Source organism: Danio rerio, chromosome 4 (assembly GCF_052040795.2).
Source record: "Danio rerio strain M-AB ecotype USA chromosome 4, GRCz13ab, whole genome shotgun sequence".
Classification (NCBI taxonomy): Eukaryota; Metazoa; Chordata; class Actinopteri; order Cypriniformes; family Danionidae; genus Danio; species Danio rerio.
This window is the reverse complement of record NC_141024.2, coordinates 10,013,263-10,031,192: the sequence shown is the minus strand read 5'-3', so window position 1 is coordinate 10,031,192 and position 17,930 is coordinate 10,013,263. Positions and strand designations below refer to the sequence as shown.

General features: G+C 36.2%; 1 protein-coding gene across 1 annotated transcript; it reads right to left on the bottom strand.

Moving 5' to 3' along the window:
- Positions 1-7,824: 7,824 nt before the first annotated feature.
- kitlgb (kit ligand b) lies at positions 7,825-13,880 on the bottom strand. Its single transcript, NM_001018127.1, is given in 8 exon segments — positions 7,825-7,867; positions 7,958-8,097; positions 8,309-8,409; positions 11,088-11,259; positions 11,343-11,501; positions 13,213-13,269; positions 13,516-13,623; positions 13,857-13,880. Coding segments are annotated over 8 exon segments (804 nt in total).
- Between the last annotated feature and the right edge of the window lie 4,050 nt (positions 13,881-17,930).

Below are 17,930 nucleotides of genomic sequence, written 5' to 3'. Positions count from 1 at the left end.
AACAGTTGACAGCGCACGCATTGATGAAGACAAAGAGAAAGTTGGGATGGAGAGGAGTTTGAGATTTCCATTGCCGGTACCTGATTCGGATCTGAATAGAGTGATGCACAATGACTCAAATCTGGGAGGGGGTTTCAGGACCGACTGGGATGTGGTGTGACCGTGACACAAACGATCTTTGATAATAGCGTAATAGGACTGATTTAGAATGCATTTCAGAGGAATTGTTTATTTAAATATGAAAATTGTGTCATTGACTCAACCTTGGGTCATTCCAGATTGATTTTGTTTCGTGAGAAGCTTTGAAGTATGTTCATGCTGCTCTTTTAATGTGGTTAAACGAGCGAAAATTCTAATAGTTTCTCGATGCATATATGCATATTGTATTTGAGGTCATACATACTGTCAGGAAAACAATATATAACTCATACTTTTAAAATACAGTAATAATTAAACTCCTTTAGTGCTTTATATGTAGTCCATATAATAACAAAAGGCAGCTTTGTGCATATTGGAACAAAGATTACCAACAAAAAAATGACCATTTACTCACTGTTTACTCTCCCTCATGTGCTTCCAAACCTTTATCTTTTTCTGTTGAACACAAAAGAAGATATTTAGAGTTGTTTTTATAAACCTGTAACCATCGACTTCCATACTTTCGTTTTTTTTCCTGATATGGAAGTCAATGGTTACAGGTTTCTAACATCTTCCATTTAATTTCTTTTGTATTCAACAAGAAAGAAACAAGTTTAAAACTTCTGAAAGTTTTTTTTTCTTCGATATTTTGTAGTTTTGGGTGAACTGTCTTTAAGATGACATTTACTATTGTATTAGATACAAGATATCAAACCAAGTGACATCAACAAGCCTAATTTTTAAATTAACGTCACTTAATATTTTAAGTATCAATATGTTCGTCATACAGTAGTTTAAAAACTACATCTCTAAACCCAGTTTTCCTAATTATGTTCACTGTTTTACTTAAAAAGTGCAATTGGGCTGTATTTCTTTAAGAGAGGGGTGTCAAACTCAGTTCCTGGAGGGTCGCAGCTCTGCATAGTTTAGTTCCAACTCTAATTAAACATATCTGATCATATTAAATTAATCCTTCAGGTTTGTTTGAAACCTACAGACAAGTGTTTTGAAGCAGGGTTGGAACTAAACTGTGTAGGGGTGCGGCTCTTCAGGAACAGAGTTTGACATCTCTGCTTTAAAATTTTATTTGATGCACTCAAATTCATACCGACAGTTAAAGTCAGAATTATTAGCCCTCCTGTTTATTTTTTCCCCAAAGTTCTGTTTAACGGAGAGAAGATTTTTTTTCAACCCATTTCTAAACATAATAGTTTTAATAACTCATTTCTAATAACTGATTTATTTTATCTTTGCCTTGATGACAGTAAATAATATTTTAATAGATATTTTTCAAGACACTTCTATACAACTTGACATTTATAGCCATAACTAGGTTAACTAGGCACGTTAAAGTAATTAGGCAAGTCACTGTATAACGATGGTTTGTTCTGTAGACTCTTTGAAAAAAATGTAGCTTAAAGGGGCTAATAATTTTGTCCTTAAAATAATGTGTATAAAAAATTTACAACTGCTTTTATTCTAGCCAAAATAAAACAAATAAGACTTTCTCCAGAAGAAAAAAATATTATCAGACATACTGTAATAATTTCCTTGCTCTGTTAAACATCATTTGGGAAATATTTAAAAAAGAACAAAAAAAAAGGATCAAAAGGAGGCTAATAATTCTGACTTCAACTGTAGTGTTGCTAAAATGCTTTTGTTGTACATATAGAGGCAGCATGAACATTCATCCCTTTGTCTTCAATGGAATACAGTCAGTCATGCGATATTATGGTGAGTTAATGGCTGAAGCATTTCCAATTTTGGATGAGCTACCCCTTTAACCCTTTACAGAGTGAAGAACTGTATATGCTGACTTCATTTACATTGATTACAGTATAATTAATTCGCTTAGTCCCTTTATTTATCAGGGGTCGCCACCACGGAATGAACCGGCAACTTATCCAGAATGTTTTACACAGCGGATGTCCCTCCAACTGCAACCCAGTACTCGGAAAAACCCACACACTCTCACATGCACACACATACACTACCACCAATTAGGTTGATTCAATTTACCTATAGTGCATGTCTTTGGACTGTGGGGGAAACCGGAGGAAACCCACGCGAACACAGGGAGAACATGCAAACTCTGCACAGAAATGCTAGCTGGCCCAGCCGGGGCTCGAACCAGTGACCTTCTTGCTGTGAGGCGAAAGTGCTCACCAATAAACGACTGTGTTGGCTTAATAAAGTATAATAATAAAAATGAAGTCTCATAAGGTCAAAAGTCTCATAATAACACTTCTATGAGCATCAAAGCGTACTATAAAGGGTTAAGAACAAAATAGAATTCCATTCTAGAATTCCATTCCAAATCATGTTCCAAAAAATCTGTTCTAATCTACTCAGTTGGCCTTAATCTCATGACATAAATCTCATTTAGTCACAGTGAGCAGAAAAACAGACACCGGAAGAGAATGAGCCAGAGATGCTGTAGCAAGTGAGATTGAATTATGGGACATGACTCATGTTGATGTTACATCTTCATCATACGAGCTCTTTTCTCATGCTCTCTGGGTTTCCCCATATTGTCAGGAAAACAATCAGCTCTTGTTGCGCATCAGAGTGTGAGCGTGTGTACACGGCCAAACAAGTTAACACAACTCAGTTAGACCACTGACCTGGATTACAGACTCTCTCCAGCAGGACAGAGCTGTTTGATTCTGTTTGTCGTGGAAGTCAAAACCTTGTTCACAATGTCAGTCCAAATATGAATGGAATTGAGTATGAACAGCAAAAAAGTTTCTATATTGGCTTTAAAATCCTACTCAAATCACATTTTTAGTCTGAATGCTCTGTTTTTAGATTATGTATAATTTTTTTTTTGCCCATGAGGCTATGTATAATGTAAAAACATCACTGTTTATATAAAAGTTTGTAGAAACTGACTGAAATTTACAATATAATGCTATTCGGTCTGGTTTACGTACTTCTTTGTAGGGCTAGTTCACACAATAAATGAAAAGTCTATGTTTAACTACCCTCATGTCGTTCTAATCCCCTGAGACTTTCGTTTTTCTTCAGAACACTACTTAAGTCATTTTAGATGAAATCCGAGAGCTCTCTCATCCTCCATAGACAGCAATGGTCCAGAGATGTTTTGACCTTTTAGGTCTTGAAGTATACTGTGATCTGGCATTTATCTTGAAAGAGTCTTACAACTTGTGCATTTCACGCACAGGTCCATCCAAAATCATTTTTGTTAGACTCAAATATCTTGTCACGATTGAGAATTGTAGATTTCTTTGGTAATTAATGCTGTTCATGATGAAGTCGGAAGTTTGGTGTCACATGCTAAACTTTGCATAGACTTGGAATGGTGGACTTGACTTTAAAGTCCTGAAAAGGAACCAAAAACATGTTTAATGTAACTCCAGAGGTACAACTGTAATCATAAGAAGTCCCAAGAACAATTGTGTATGGCAGAATCTACACAGATGACTTTGTTTGCCAATGTGTTCTGTATTAGATAAGGGAAACTTGGCTGTTCATGGAAATGTTTGAATGGAAATAAGTTGCCAGATGACGCATAATTGGTGCGAGGGATCTTATTCAATATTTGGATGCCACAAACCACTTAATTCAATGACTACTTGTCACTTTTACTAAAATGCAGGTAAGGTGGCCAAATCGGCTCTAGGCTCTAGTGGTGCCAAAGCTCTTCGTGGGTCACTCCTGAACCCCCACCCCCCACCCTGACCAGAAACCACAAAGTTTGGGGCCCACAGGTCCTTTGCAAGTGTTTAATTAGCTGGCAGGGGGAGGGGCGGATTTAATAATTTTCTCTGAATATTTCTTTCTGATTTTTTTCAAGTGCTTGCCCTGCACCGATTGGTATGAAAGTTGAATAGGAGTTGCAGGGGGCCTTGACGAAACTGTAGTCAAAGCTCCCACCGTTTTGCACCAAAATAAAGGTCCCTTTGACTGCTCAAACAAGAAGGTCCAACGTGTAACTTATTTGAGTGGGCCCAAATAGGCTGTTCGTGGACAGTGCTTTTTTAGGCCACAGAAGCCTTTTGGTGAGCTCTGACGTGGAAAAAAACTGCTGGGTGGGGCCTCCTGACCCCTCCACTCCCAATAATGAACCCCAAAACTGTTCCTGCTGTGAATGGTGACCTTTTACAGGGATGTCCACGGACAGCCTACCTAGGCCTGTTTAAATAAGTTATAGGTGGGATGTTTTTTCTTGATCCATGTGCTAGAGCCCCAAAACCTCTAAAAAGTTCCAAAAAACCTATTGAGGTGGATATGGAAGCCCACTTAAAGGTTTCGAAATGTTGAAATTCCACTGTTTACGAACAGCCTATTTTATAATGGGATAGAGTGTACATGGGATGTCCAGATCTCAGCTTCTGGACACAGTAGAGAGCTCAAACCTGCGTTTCTGTGCTAGTCTGGACACGCCCTATCTAAGGTGTGAATTTGAAGAAGATTGGAAAAACTTGAAAATTTGACCCAAAAATACCCTTATAGATTTTTTTGGTCAAATTTTCGACTTTCTCCAATCTTCTTCAAATTTACACCCTGGACAGGGCATGTCCAGATTAGAGCAGGAACGCAGGTTTCAGCTTGCTAGCCCTTGTAGAAGCTGAGATCTGGACATCCCACCTACAATCTATTCCATTCATAAAAATAGGTGGTTGCTGGAAAGTGGAATATTAAGGTTTTAACACTAGGGGGCAACTCAGGGGGATGTGGGGATCCACCTCCGATGGTTTGTTTGAAGATCTGTTGAGGTTTGACCATTAGGGTGGGTGGATCATGTAAAACATCCTACGTGTAACTTATTTGAGTGGGCCCAGATAGGCTGCTCGTGGACAGTGCTTTTTTAGGCCACAGAAGTCTTTTGGTGAGCTCTGACATGGAAAAAAACTGCTGAGTGGGGCCTCCTGACCCCTCTGCTCCTCCTAATGAACTCCAAAATCGTTTCTGCTGTGAATGGTGACCTTTTACAGGGGTGTCCACAGACAGTCTACCTAGCCCTGATCAAATAAGTTACAGGTGGGATGTTTTTTTTATCCGTCTGTGAGCTGGAAAACCTCAAAAAGTGGCAAAAAACCTATTGAGGTGGATATGCAAGCCCCCCTGGGCCACGTCAAGTTGTCAAAATGTCAAAATCAGAAGCTGAGATCTGGACATCCCACCTACAATCTATTCCATTCATAAAAACGGGTGGTTGCTGGACAGTCAAGAAACGGCCATGATTGTACATGATACAAACTTAACACGGCCACCCCTGGGTAAACTCTGGCCACCCCTGTGGCCACCCCAATATGATTTTGCTGTTGATATTATTAACTTAAATGTACTTATGTAAATTCCCAATGTTTCTATAAATAAATAAATAACATGCAGTTATTGTTTGTGCCACTAACGTAGCTGATTCACAGCACCTCTCTTCCCCAGTGGCGGATTTGGGCAATATGCCAAATGCCAGGGCAGCGTCGCAAGTATCTTGCTGGGGGCGGCACGCGGAGATGGTGCAACAAAAAGCATCCCCTAGTAAAAGCATTGGGATACCATTTACTTTATGCACGTGAGTTAACTTAAAGTGGCAATCCCAGAATAAAGACATTAAGGGCCGTTCACATCTTTTTCACGCGTTCTCTATGTGCAACAGAAACGCTGGTGAAAGCAAACTGACGCATGCGCACAGAAAACCATTCCCGTGCGCCTCACGCACTCGTGTGTGTGTGAATCCCGGTTGTTTACATGCAAGCTGATAAAAAAAACGCGCCGCTCATGCGCCGTGAAACCGGAGTAAGCCTTTTGTGAAGAGGTGTCAGCACGCAGTGAGTTTTAAAAGTCGACAAAACTAAAGTTTATGTAATAATATGATGATGATGATGATGATGATGATACTTTTACTAAGCATGGCTATAAAGCAGAAAGGAGGGATAAAGAGTCAGGGACGTAATTCTCGGCCATAATTCGGGTCTCAGACCACAGATAATACTATAAAACACATATTTTTGTATTATATAGAATTGTCATAACTAATATTCATGCAAAGGGTTTCCTGAGTGATCTTAGCATAACACTCGGTTACATTGTTTTCCAGTAACATTTAGGATTGATGTCTGTTATTTCTTTAGAATAATAATTGTATAATAATCTTAATATTAATTGTATTTATTTAGAATAAATATAATTTTTTATATTTATTGAAAAATAAATGTAACTATTTAAGGAGGGTGGGTATATGGGGTGGTTCGCCCAGGGTGTCAACCAAACAAGAACCACCACTGCCCTCCCTGATCGTCGTTGACAGCACACACACACTCTATCAATAGACAGTAATGGCTATGTAATATTTACCTTAAGGTACATCAATAGAAGACGCCACATTAATAAAGTGGCTCAAAAAGGGATATGGATAAATGATATTATTGGGGTCTGTATAGTGAGTGTGTGTGTGTGTGTGTGTGTGTGTAGTAATGCCTTTTGTTCAGTTTGTTCATTTGTTTGTTTTATTATTTAACTCATTAATCTCCATTAATTTTAGACATGGCATATACTGTATGGTATACAATAAATGTATGTGAAAAATAACTGAAAAGTTATTTCTTTATATGATAAGTGTTTTAAACTAAATATTGATTTTTATTTGGTTTGCACATGTACTTGCTGAATTATTTCAAGGAATAAATTGCGATATTTTAAGACTAATTAATTAAATTAGCCTAAGTAAAATTACATTATTTAATTTACCAGAAATAAAAATATAACATTAAACTGAATTCATTATTTTTTGTGTGCCACCCCAAGATTTGGTGTGGCCTCCTCTGGCCACCCCTATGAAAATTTTCTGGGGGCGCCACTGATGAGGAAGCTCTCGGATTTCTTCTAATTTTTTCATTTCACACACAAATCAGATCCCAACAGTGTGGACAGTCAACCATTTAGATCATAGCTCTCAAACTGGATTCCTGGAGAGCCGCAGCTCTGCTTAATGTTGCTCCAACTCTAATCAAACACAGCTGATCAAGACTACAAGAGGATATTAAGCAGGCGTGAGTTGGAGGTGGTTGAAGCTAAACTATGCAGAGCTGCGATTCTCCAGGAATTTAGTATTAGACTACTTTTGATCAAATCCCAATCAGATTTGGACTGACAAGTGTGAACGCAAGAGATCTCAGGACCTCACGTTTCCACACACTCACAACAGATTCCCCCTCCATCATCAGAATATTCAAATAAAACACTAGCAAAACACCCAAAATCTTGGCACGCTTGATCACGCTCTAAATCAAACGTGTTTCCAGACAAGCCCGTGCTCTGTTCCAAAGATGTTTTCTGGTGCAACATAAACCGCCGTCCTCATGCAATGACGAGCTCTGGCACAAAAAAGCCATTTATCCTCTCGCGCAGAGGCTTGCAGGACCAGTGGCTTTTTCCTCAAAGCCAGCAAAGCTGCCGCGGGCGCTGCAAGAAGCTCAAAGAGCCGCACTTCCTGCCGGATGAAATCATAAAGGTTTTCCCGTGCTGTTTTTCCGGATGGCATCCCAGAATAACAGACCCTCATTGATTGGTTAAGCTCGTCGCGTGTTACGATTGGTCTCTTCGGCCCAAAGTTTAATGGTGAGCAGGTATGGCTTAAAAGCATCCCGTTCTGGATATTCCCTTCATAACTCCGGAGCATACTGGCGTTTCCGTCGACTTTCCCTCATGCTTTTTTTTTTATTAGACCTCTGTGTCTGCACACCCTAAAGAATCCAGCCACGCCCTGCAATGATGTCACATGTTGATGGAAAAAGGCTTTGTTAGGTCTTGTTTACAAACTGGTAAACAGAAAAACTTGTCGTAACTAACACACCTGTCTTGTTCACTGGCGGAGGTGGAAGCCGGGTCCTCCTGTGCAGCTCCGCTGTGGAGCTCATCTCTGTTTTCTTCAGCTCTGTCGTGAGGCTCAACTTCACGCATTCTTGCTCCACAACGACCTCTTCTTCCTAATGCCTGTAGATTGAGAAAACTTTGATGGATGGCAAGTAATTTCAATCATAATTGACCTCATTGAGACATGGGTGTTCACGAAGCATAGCGCTGTCAGTGCAAAAATGACAAAAATTTCATTGAGCGCCTTCAGGGCTTCCTTGCAATAGACACAAGAGCTACAGTTGCTGGTAAACATGGTGGTTTGTATACATATATATAGGTATCACCTTACCATTTGGATAGTGAGAACTAGAATAGCCACACTGGGGATGATGAGCAGCGCCAGGAGCCCATGAACCGCAGAGTTCATGCCATTCTGCTGTCTGCTTTGACCTGCCAAAAAAAAAAAAACACATTCCCCTTTCAGGTCTTGCGAATACACTTCTCTATATTGCTTGAAGTATGTGAACACCTGAACACCACACCCATTTGTGTTTGTTGAGCATTAATTTCAAAAGCATTGGCATTGATAAAGAGTTTATCCCTCCCTTTATCCTCTATGTTTTTTCGGAGAAGGCTTTCCATTAGATGTTGGGACAAGGCTGAGGGGATTTGCTTCCATTCAGACACGAGCATCAGTGATAATCTCCACAGCGAAAGTGCTGACAAATATAGATGTTTAAAAAGACCTCCTCACCAATAATTGAAGATTCATTTGTTGAATATTTGTACGTTACATTTTAATAATTATGCTGCTAATTAAACAAACGGGAAAAAATTCTACAAATTAAAGACTTTTTAAATAGAATATTAAAATGATGAAAGAAATAATGTTAATTCTAACTAATGATGGTTCTTATAAATATAACAATTTGGGATATATATGTTATTTTTACAGTAACTACACTGTAAACAAAAAAAAAATATATACAAATCCGTAATTTTATGTTTTATTTTCAGCAGCTGGAGTGCTAAAAAAAAAAAAAAAAGAAAAAAAGTAAAATAACAGCCGTTAAATTACAGAAATTACTTTAAATTAATATTTCTGGTCAATTTCTGTAATGTTTCTGTAATTCAACCTGTTATTTTACAGTAAATTTCTGTAATTTAACTTGTTACAGTTACACTGTAAAAAAAAAAAAATCCGTAATTTTTGGATTTATTTCTGGCAGCTCGGGAATAATGGCTTATTTTACGGTTTATTTCCAGTGTAACTGTAACAAGTATGGTATTTAAACTAAGCAGGACACATTTTAATATAGTTGAGGGTAAAGAAACTCAAAACTTAGCGCTTTGTTGTTTTAGAAAAGCGCATTATAAATAACATTTATTATTATTACTTTACACTTTTATCTTATTGAAGTTTGAAAACCTGTTTACTTTTGGGATAGTTTATAGGTTACACTGCAAAAAAATGCTTTTCTTACTTTTTTACTACTTCAAATATCAAACAATTCATTAATCAAGAAGTGTTTTCCAGATGAGCGAAACTAATGGGTCACACTTTATTTTGATGGTCCGTTTGTTAAAGTTAGTTACATTGCATCTGTAGATCAACAAATTTGCAGTAGATTATAAGCAAACTGTTGGGGTTAGGGTTAATGTAAGTTGACATGTACTTGCAAAGTTTCTAATAGTCAGTTAAATGTCTGTTGAAGGAGCAGTATCAACATATATTAAACAGACAGGCTACTAATACTCAAATAGACCATCAAAATAAAGTGTTACCAACTATTGTCTTGTTTTAAGAAATAATATGCCAAAATTAAAAGTTTTTCCTTAAAACAAGCACAGTAATCTGCCAACGGGGTAAGCAAAGTAATCTTGTTTTTTTTCCCTTTGATTTTAGATCATCTTGCTTACACCATTGCTAGATTATTTAGCTTGTTTTAAGGAAAAAAAACACTTAATTTTAGCACATTATTTCTGAAAACGAGATAATGTTTTGCTTGTCTTGAAGATCTTTCTTGATTCCAGAATTTTAAGATATTTGGTCTAGAAATCGAAGTAAGAAAAGCATTTTTTTTTTGCAGTGTATGCACTAATACATGAATACAGACGTTTAACATCAGTGCGTGGAGAATGAATAAATAAAGCATAAATAATTAATACCATATCACAATAGTGTACTGTTATTACACAGCAATTCAGGCAGCTCTTGCAATATTAAATTGTCACTATACGAGTAGTTAATTTAGTACTTCATCAACAAAAAACAGACAGACAGACAGACAGACAGATAGACAGATAGACAGATAGACAGATAGATAGACAGACAGACAGACAGATAGACAGATAGATAGACAGACAGACAGACAGATAGACAGACAGACAGACAGACAGATAGACAGATAGACAGATAGATAGACAGACAGACAGACAGATAGACAGATAGATAGACAGACAGACAGACAGATAGACAGACAGATAGACAGATAGATAGATAGATAGATAGATAGATAGATAGATAGATAGATAGATAGATAGATAGATAGATAGATAGATAGATAGATAGATAGATAGATAGATAGATAGATAGATAGATAGATAGATAGATAGATAGATATTAAAAGAAGAAAAAAAATCTAAACTATGACTGAGGAGTTCATATTTGGTCTTTGTGAAAACCTGTCAGGTTCTGCCACACTATTAAATTAAGTAAACCTACCCACTCAGTAACTCATATTTTATGTAGCTGACATGCTTGACCCTTCACATATTGCTTCACACCATTCTCCAGATTGTCATTGCATGCTTGAGTAGTACTTCATTTCTCTTTTACAAACAGCATGTCAACTGATTTATCTGCTATAGAGTGCTTTTTACACAAATACGCTCAGCTTTTGCATGCATGATCATGCAAGTTTGAACAAACCCAAGTGAAGCCCCAGAAGAAATCCTCTTCAATGGAAACTAAAAAGCATCAGCTGTTTTCCCATAGATTAGCTGACCCCTTCATCGTCCTCACATTCCTTCCACAGAATCCTACAGATCCCACAGATTTCGTTCTGCATAAATCCCATCAAGCCTGTTCATGCATCTTAACAAAACGCAATATTTGGTGCATTCACCTGGCGTGAAAGGAGGAGCTGCAAGGGTCTGGCAAGGAGGAGGTGTGCATGGAGGAATATCACCATATGTGGAGCCGGCCACTGTAAGAACGGATTTAACATAGCTAAAGAAGCGCCTAGTCGGCCACTTTTCCCTTCTGTAGTGGCACTTGAAGGCTTGCATTCTGTCCTCCTGAGGAAGACGAACAAAACCAAAATGAGACAACAGCCATGACAATGTTTCAAGGAATGCGACTGCAATTGAGAGGAAATTACCAGGTCGTCACTGTTCAGAGTGAAACGAAAATCCTGCAGCATTGTTATGAAAATGGTGATGTTGGCCTTATTGGTGGACTGGTTGCCAAACTTGACTGCCAATTTTTTTAAACTGCTCTCGACTGGATACAGGTTCAAATGCAGCCAGCAAGCTCCACCCTAAAAATATAAGAAGAGAAAAATGCTTAGGCGTCTCTTCTGGAACGGTAACAAACCACAGCTCATGTGATACATAATGTTTAATGCCCACAAAATGTATCTGGATTCAACATGTTACTGCGCACGATCAAAAGCTTCAAAAGTGAAACTTACTTGATAGAAATATGGGTCACACTTTATAATACTGTTTCATATTTACTAAAATTAACTAATGATGAACAATACAGGATTTATTAATCATAGTTCAAGATTTACTAATGCAATATTAAAATTCAAATCCATGCTTATTACCTCCATAAGTCAACATGAACAACTTTATTTCCATTAACAAAGACGAATAAATACTGAAATAAATGTGTTTTTGTTCATTGTTTGTTCATGTTAGTAAGTACATTAGCTAATGTAACCTTATCGTAAAGTGTAAACTGAAATATGCATGAGCTTATGTTCATGCAAAGCATTTACAAAATGTTGGCTAAAAAAAAAAAAAAAAAAAAAAACTTGCAACGAAATCATCATGCCAAGATATTACGACACTTTTCAAAGCTCAAGATATTCCCCCACTTAGTTAAATGTGAGCTGGTATTTGTTGCGATTCAATCCATGCATGAAGTGCTGCTCAAGTGTGCAAATGGTATTCTGTGTATACATGGTAAATTTATTTGCATATAGCATGCTTATTAAATGCAAGTAGAGTCAGATTTATTGTTTCAAATCACTTGAATCATTTGAAAAGGATTGATCATTAGTTAGTGTGAAATAACAAATACATTTATGTTAAAATAAACCATACTTATTCTGAAATTAATTTATTCATAAATATGCCCTTTATTTTACATAAACTGTTACACAGAACCATTTTGGTGGGTGCCTTCTCTAAATCATTGTAATATGCATGAGAAAAATTGTAATAATTATAATTTGCAAGAGTAAAAAAATTAATCATTATAATATGCGTGAGAAAAATGTAAATAATTATAATATGCATGAGTAAAAAATTTAATCATAATATGCACGAGAAAAATGTAAATAATTATAACATACATGTGAAAAATTTAAATAATTATAATATGCATGAGAAAAATGAAAATAATTATAATATGCATGAGAACATGTAAATTATAATATGCACGAGTAAAAAGTTAAATAATAATATGCATGAGAAAAAATGCAAAAAATTATAATATGCATGAGAAAAAAGTAAATAGATATAATATGCATGAGAAAAAAAGTAATAATTATAATATGCATGAGAAAAAAGTAAATAATTGTAATACGCAGGAGAATTTTTTTTAAATAATTGTAACTTGCATGCATTTTTTTAAAATAATTATATGCATGAGAAAAATGAAAATAATTATAATATGCTTAAGAAAAAATTGTAAATCATAATTTGCATGAGAAAATGCAAATAAGTATAATATGCATGAGAAACTTTTTTTAATAATAAAATGTAAATAATTCTAATATGCATGAGAAAAAATGTAAATAATTATAATATGCATGAGAAAATATCTAATTATATTATGCATGAAAAAATGTAAATCACTATTATGTGCATGAGGAAAAAAATGAAAATTAACAAGACACATTCTAATGCATGCAATAATTTAAAGCATAATAATACATTGATTAAGTGATGTAAATATAATTACATATTTTGATGAAAAAACACTCGTCATAAACTCAATGCATCCACATGTATACTTACCACATCCTTTGTGATGAACTTGATGGGTATTCTGTAGTCACTGGGAATATTCTCACTCTGATGAGTTAAAACAAGAATTTGGATTGCTTTAGTTTTTATAAAGTGACTCAGTGGCATGCCTTTGGATATACATTTTGCTTAAACTTGCATAGAGACTTGAGTAAAATGTAATGTATATCTCTGCTGGAAAACGAAATTAAGTAGCAGCCTATGATTGTGCTTAAGCTGATCTTTGAGATTAACCACACCAAAACATATTCAAACACCCCCATAAAACCAGAAAAGTCTGAATAAAACTCTTACCAGGGTATCTAACGTGGCCACATCATCCGTTAAAGGGCTCCCAAAAACACCTGAGCAGGTCACAAGCCCCGAAAAAAGCAACACTAATACACAAATGCTTTCTCCAATCTATAATGAGAAAATCAGAACGCAGTTCAGCAACAGAAGCAACAAATACGCGTGCGTTGACAAACACCTATCCAGTCAGAACTTGATCACAGCTTTCATCTTAATCGTTTAACTCGAAAGTCGTGAAAAGTAATCAGCGATTGCATAATTTGTCTGAGAAAGTGAGTAGAGCCACCGCGCGTTTGGCTGCGCTGTGGGTGTGCGTGCGCGTCCCCAAAAGTGCGTGTACTCACCTTAACCTCCCTCATGTGGAACATGGGAATATTAAAAACAAATCAGCCGTGTCTCCCTACTTTCTTCGCTACCCCTGACAGCGGAATGCAGGCATGTTTCCGCCTGTAAATGACTGGAGATAATCACAGGACGGGATTGGAATCAGTGGTTTTGGCGTGTCTTTTCTCCTCCGGTCCCGATGGAGAGCATGGCGTGCTCAGAGCGCGACGCCTGTGCGCAATTTCGCCCCGCAGCGCTTCTGTGAATGGGGGCGGATGGACTTGTCCTCTGTGTTTAAGAGGTAGGGCCGCTTTGACTCACTTATAATGTGTAAAATAGAGAAAACTATTCAAGAGGAGTTGGGTGACTCACCCAGACTTCAAGTGACACATAGAAGTTTCAAAAGTGTACTTATGAATTTAAATAAATAAAAACTAACAAACAAAGAGCTTAGACTTTACCCTATGGTTTACTCGACTTTTAGTCTTGCTTGGGTTTAAGCTGGCCCCACAGTACTTCATACCTAAAATCCATCAAATCAATTGAAAAGTGTCCCAGTGCCTCTAAAACCTGCCTAAATTGTTAAAAATAGATTCCACTAAATTCATTCATGTTGTCATGAATATAATTTGATTAAGTTAACTTAACAAATTTAAGTAGATTGAAAATGAAATTAAGCACCCCCCTTCAAATACTCAAGAATTGTGTTGTTTCAGATCATTTTAAAGTAGTTTGAACAAGTGGCAATCTTTTTTGAGTGTGTTCAAGCTGACATGAGCAGGTGAAAAGGTACACTAACCCTCTACACTAGCTAAAAAGTGCCGCCAACTCAATAAAACCAAAGCGATCAGACAATAATAAATACTTCTGAATCCCACCACCAGACAAGACTGACCAACAAAAGAAAGAACTAAATTCCTCTAAACCAGCATAACTGGCTGAATAGTAATAAAAATCCCTACTAAAACCAATGTGACCAGCAGAAATATGTATGCCAGAATTCTAAAATCATAAATAAAAAACTCACTAAAACCAAGCCAGAAAGTACCTGAAACCGTTCAAAAGGTCAGATTGACCAACCAACCAAAAGTACCTCAAATCCATCTGATCTCATGAGAATTAGCCAAACCCTCTTTATAACTTAATAAGCTGAAATGTGCAAGCCCTCGAAAAAAAAAGCTTCAAATTGTCTGAAATGCACTAAAACCAAAGTAATCTGCCAAACTGTGGCTGAAACCAATCCTAAAGATCAGACTGACCAATTAAGTACCAAAAGCTCTGTAAAATCAGCATAACTGACTGAGAAGTGGACAAAAACCCTACTAAAACCAACCTGACCAGCAGAAAACCCACAATAAGCCAGTTCAAAAGTGCCTCAATGAAGTGACATCATATGAAGAGACAGAAAGTGCTTGAAATTTTCTGAGACCAAAATAATCAGCGGAGAAGTGAAATGCTTAAGGCTAAAGTGAATTGCCAAAAGCACACTGACATTTTAAAAGCAGATGAAAGGTGCTTTAAAAGTTCTGAAAGCAAAAGTGATCAGCTGTAAAGTGTCTGATATGTTCAGACCAGACGGAGCAAGTGCTGTAAAAAGTACCCAAAACCCCCCCCCTTAAGCCAAAGTGTTGAAAAGTGGCTTACACACATCGAAACCAACATAATCTGCTAGAAAGTGGCCTAAATCCTCTGAAACCAGCCAACAGATCAGACTGACCAACAAAGACAAACCCCAAATCCCTCTAAAACCAACCTAACCAGCTTTAGAAGTGGCCGAAATCATAACCAGACCATCTGAAAACTGCACCAACCCAATGAAAACCAAAAGAAAAGTGCCTGATATCAACAAAACAAACATTAGAAGTTTAGAGACCAAAACCCTTTTAAAATCAATATGATCAGCTGAAAGTGCACCAACACACTTAAACCAGATTAAAAAAAATGCCTCAAAGTCACTAAAACCAGTGCGATCTGCTGGAAAATGACTACATAATGAAAACTATAAGCTTCTAATTTTTTTTTTTTTGAGAGAGAGAAATTAAGATTAATTAAAACATATCTTGAGATTTTTAAATGGTTCACAATTTTTTGACAGTCTATGGTTCCCACAAATCTGACACAATTACAGCACTTTGGCTGGTCTCTCAGCCATTTTCAGCACTGTCATTTTTCAAGACCAGCTTATGACAACTTAATCAGCCAAGACCGGTTTATATTCTTAAGATGTGTTCTTTGCTATACGGTAATAACAGTCTGTAATTACAAGATGATCCACACAATAATTGCACCAGTACATGTGGCTCATTATTATTGTTGTTGAATAATTAATGGTTTCTGCAGGTCTTAAAAAAAAAAAGATGATATTTCAAGAGATCATATTTCACACCCTTATAGAAATTAAAGCCACAAAAAGTTTCAAATGAGAGGAACAATGTAATGTAGTAATTTGCATTACAAATTTAAAAACATTGTAAACATTTGAAATAAAGTACTTCTAATAAACCGAACGAAATTTAGTTCATGCACTAAATATCTGATGGAAATTTAGGCTGCTACTTTTGTTTTTGCTTCAATTCTAAAAAACAAAAACTAATTTTGTGTATTGTAAGAATCTATAGACACTTTAAACAAACAATGATGATTCACTTTCCTTTCCAATCCAAAAGAGACAGCATGCTATTTCCATTTAACATAATAAATGAATTATTAAACACACAAATGCACACAAACACATTATTCATCATTTGATAATGCTTCAATGTCAACATGCTTGATTGTACTAGAACAAATGCATTCCGCTTCCTATAAACTGTACTGAATCATATAGCCCTCAGCATTAAACATGACCCATTCGGAGTAATTAAACTCCAAGGTTGTATATTTTTAGTCTCGAAATTAATGTCACTCCATTAACAGTAACGATTCAGCATAAATCAGCAGTGATATTTATGCACACTGCCACCTTCTGGCGACAAAGCACTGATGTGTGAATGACAGGTGGATTAAGTTCTGACAATGCGGGTGTGCCCTGTACCGGCTCAGATACAAAATATAGGGTGAAGACGAACAGTTCAATTAAATATCTCGGCCAAAGAACATTCCAGCCTTTGATGTGATTATAAAGAGAAGCACCTGTTCAGCATTCCATTCACGAGATGAATAACTATTAACAATGGCAAGTGGCAGAGAAGAGCAGAAATACAGTATATGTTGGCGAATAAAAAATGTAAACATTTGAATCAACTTAAAAAAAGAAATGAGTTCAACTTGTTACACCTAACAGAAGCTAAACGTATTACTGAAGATTGTAACACATCAAGTCGATTTATTTTAGGTGTAACAAGTTTAAATTGTTTTAGTGTATGAAACTCACCAATGTTACCCTGTTTTTCTATACTATAAATAAGGAAAAGAAAATTAACAATGTTTTAGACTCAGAGCATGATATACACTGTTAAAAAAGCTGGGTTGCACACAATTGATTTTGATTTGTTGGGACAACAAAAAGCAATTAAGTGAACTTATTACAGGGTTCCCACACTTCCACTTCTGATCCAACATCATGATTCAAGGATTTTTAAAGCATCATTGATTTCAAATCAAACACCTTTCATGCCTCATTAAAATCCTTTCTGTACTTAACATTTCACTTACTTAAAATCAACCTTCAAATGTCAAAAGTAAAATTTTTATTTTCAAAAAGTCAAGTTCAAAGAATTTTAACAAAATACTAAAGATATTCAAATGGTGTTTCAGATTTTTATTTTAAGAACTTCTGTTTTTCCATTTTATTTTTGACAATCGAGTCCAACTGTTGAAATAAAACCATAAATACATTTCATTTAAAATTAAATTCAAATACTCTTAAGGATCTGTGTTTGTTTTCAAGTATTTTCAAGGCCTTGATTTCACGTGTCTGAAATTCAAGTACTTTCAATAAGCATGGGAATGCTGTTACTAGTCTTTACAAATTTAGGTGGACTGAAGATAAAACAAAGTTGTTCTCCAAAAAATACAAAACTAAAGAATTGAGTTAAGCTTATCATTTATAATTGCTTTGCTGTTTAATAGTATTATAGATTTAATTTCTTATT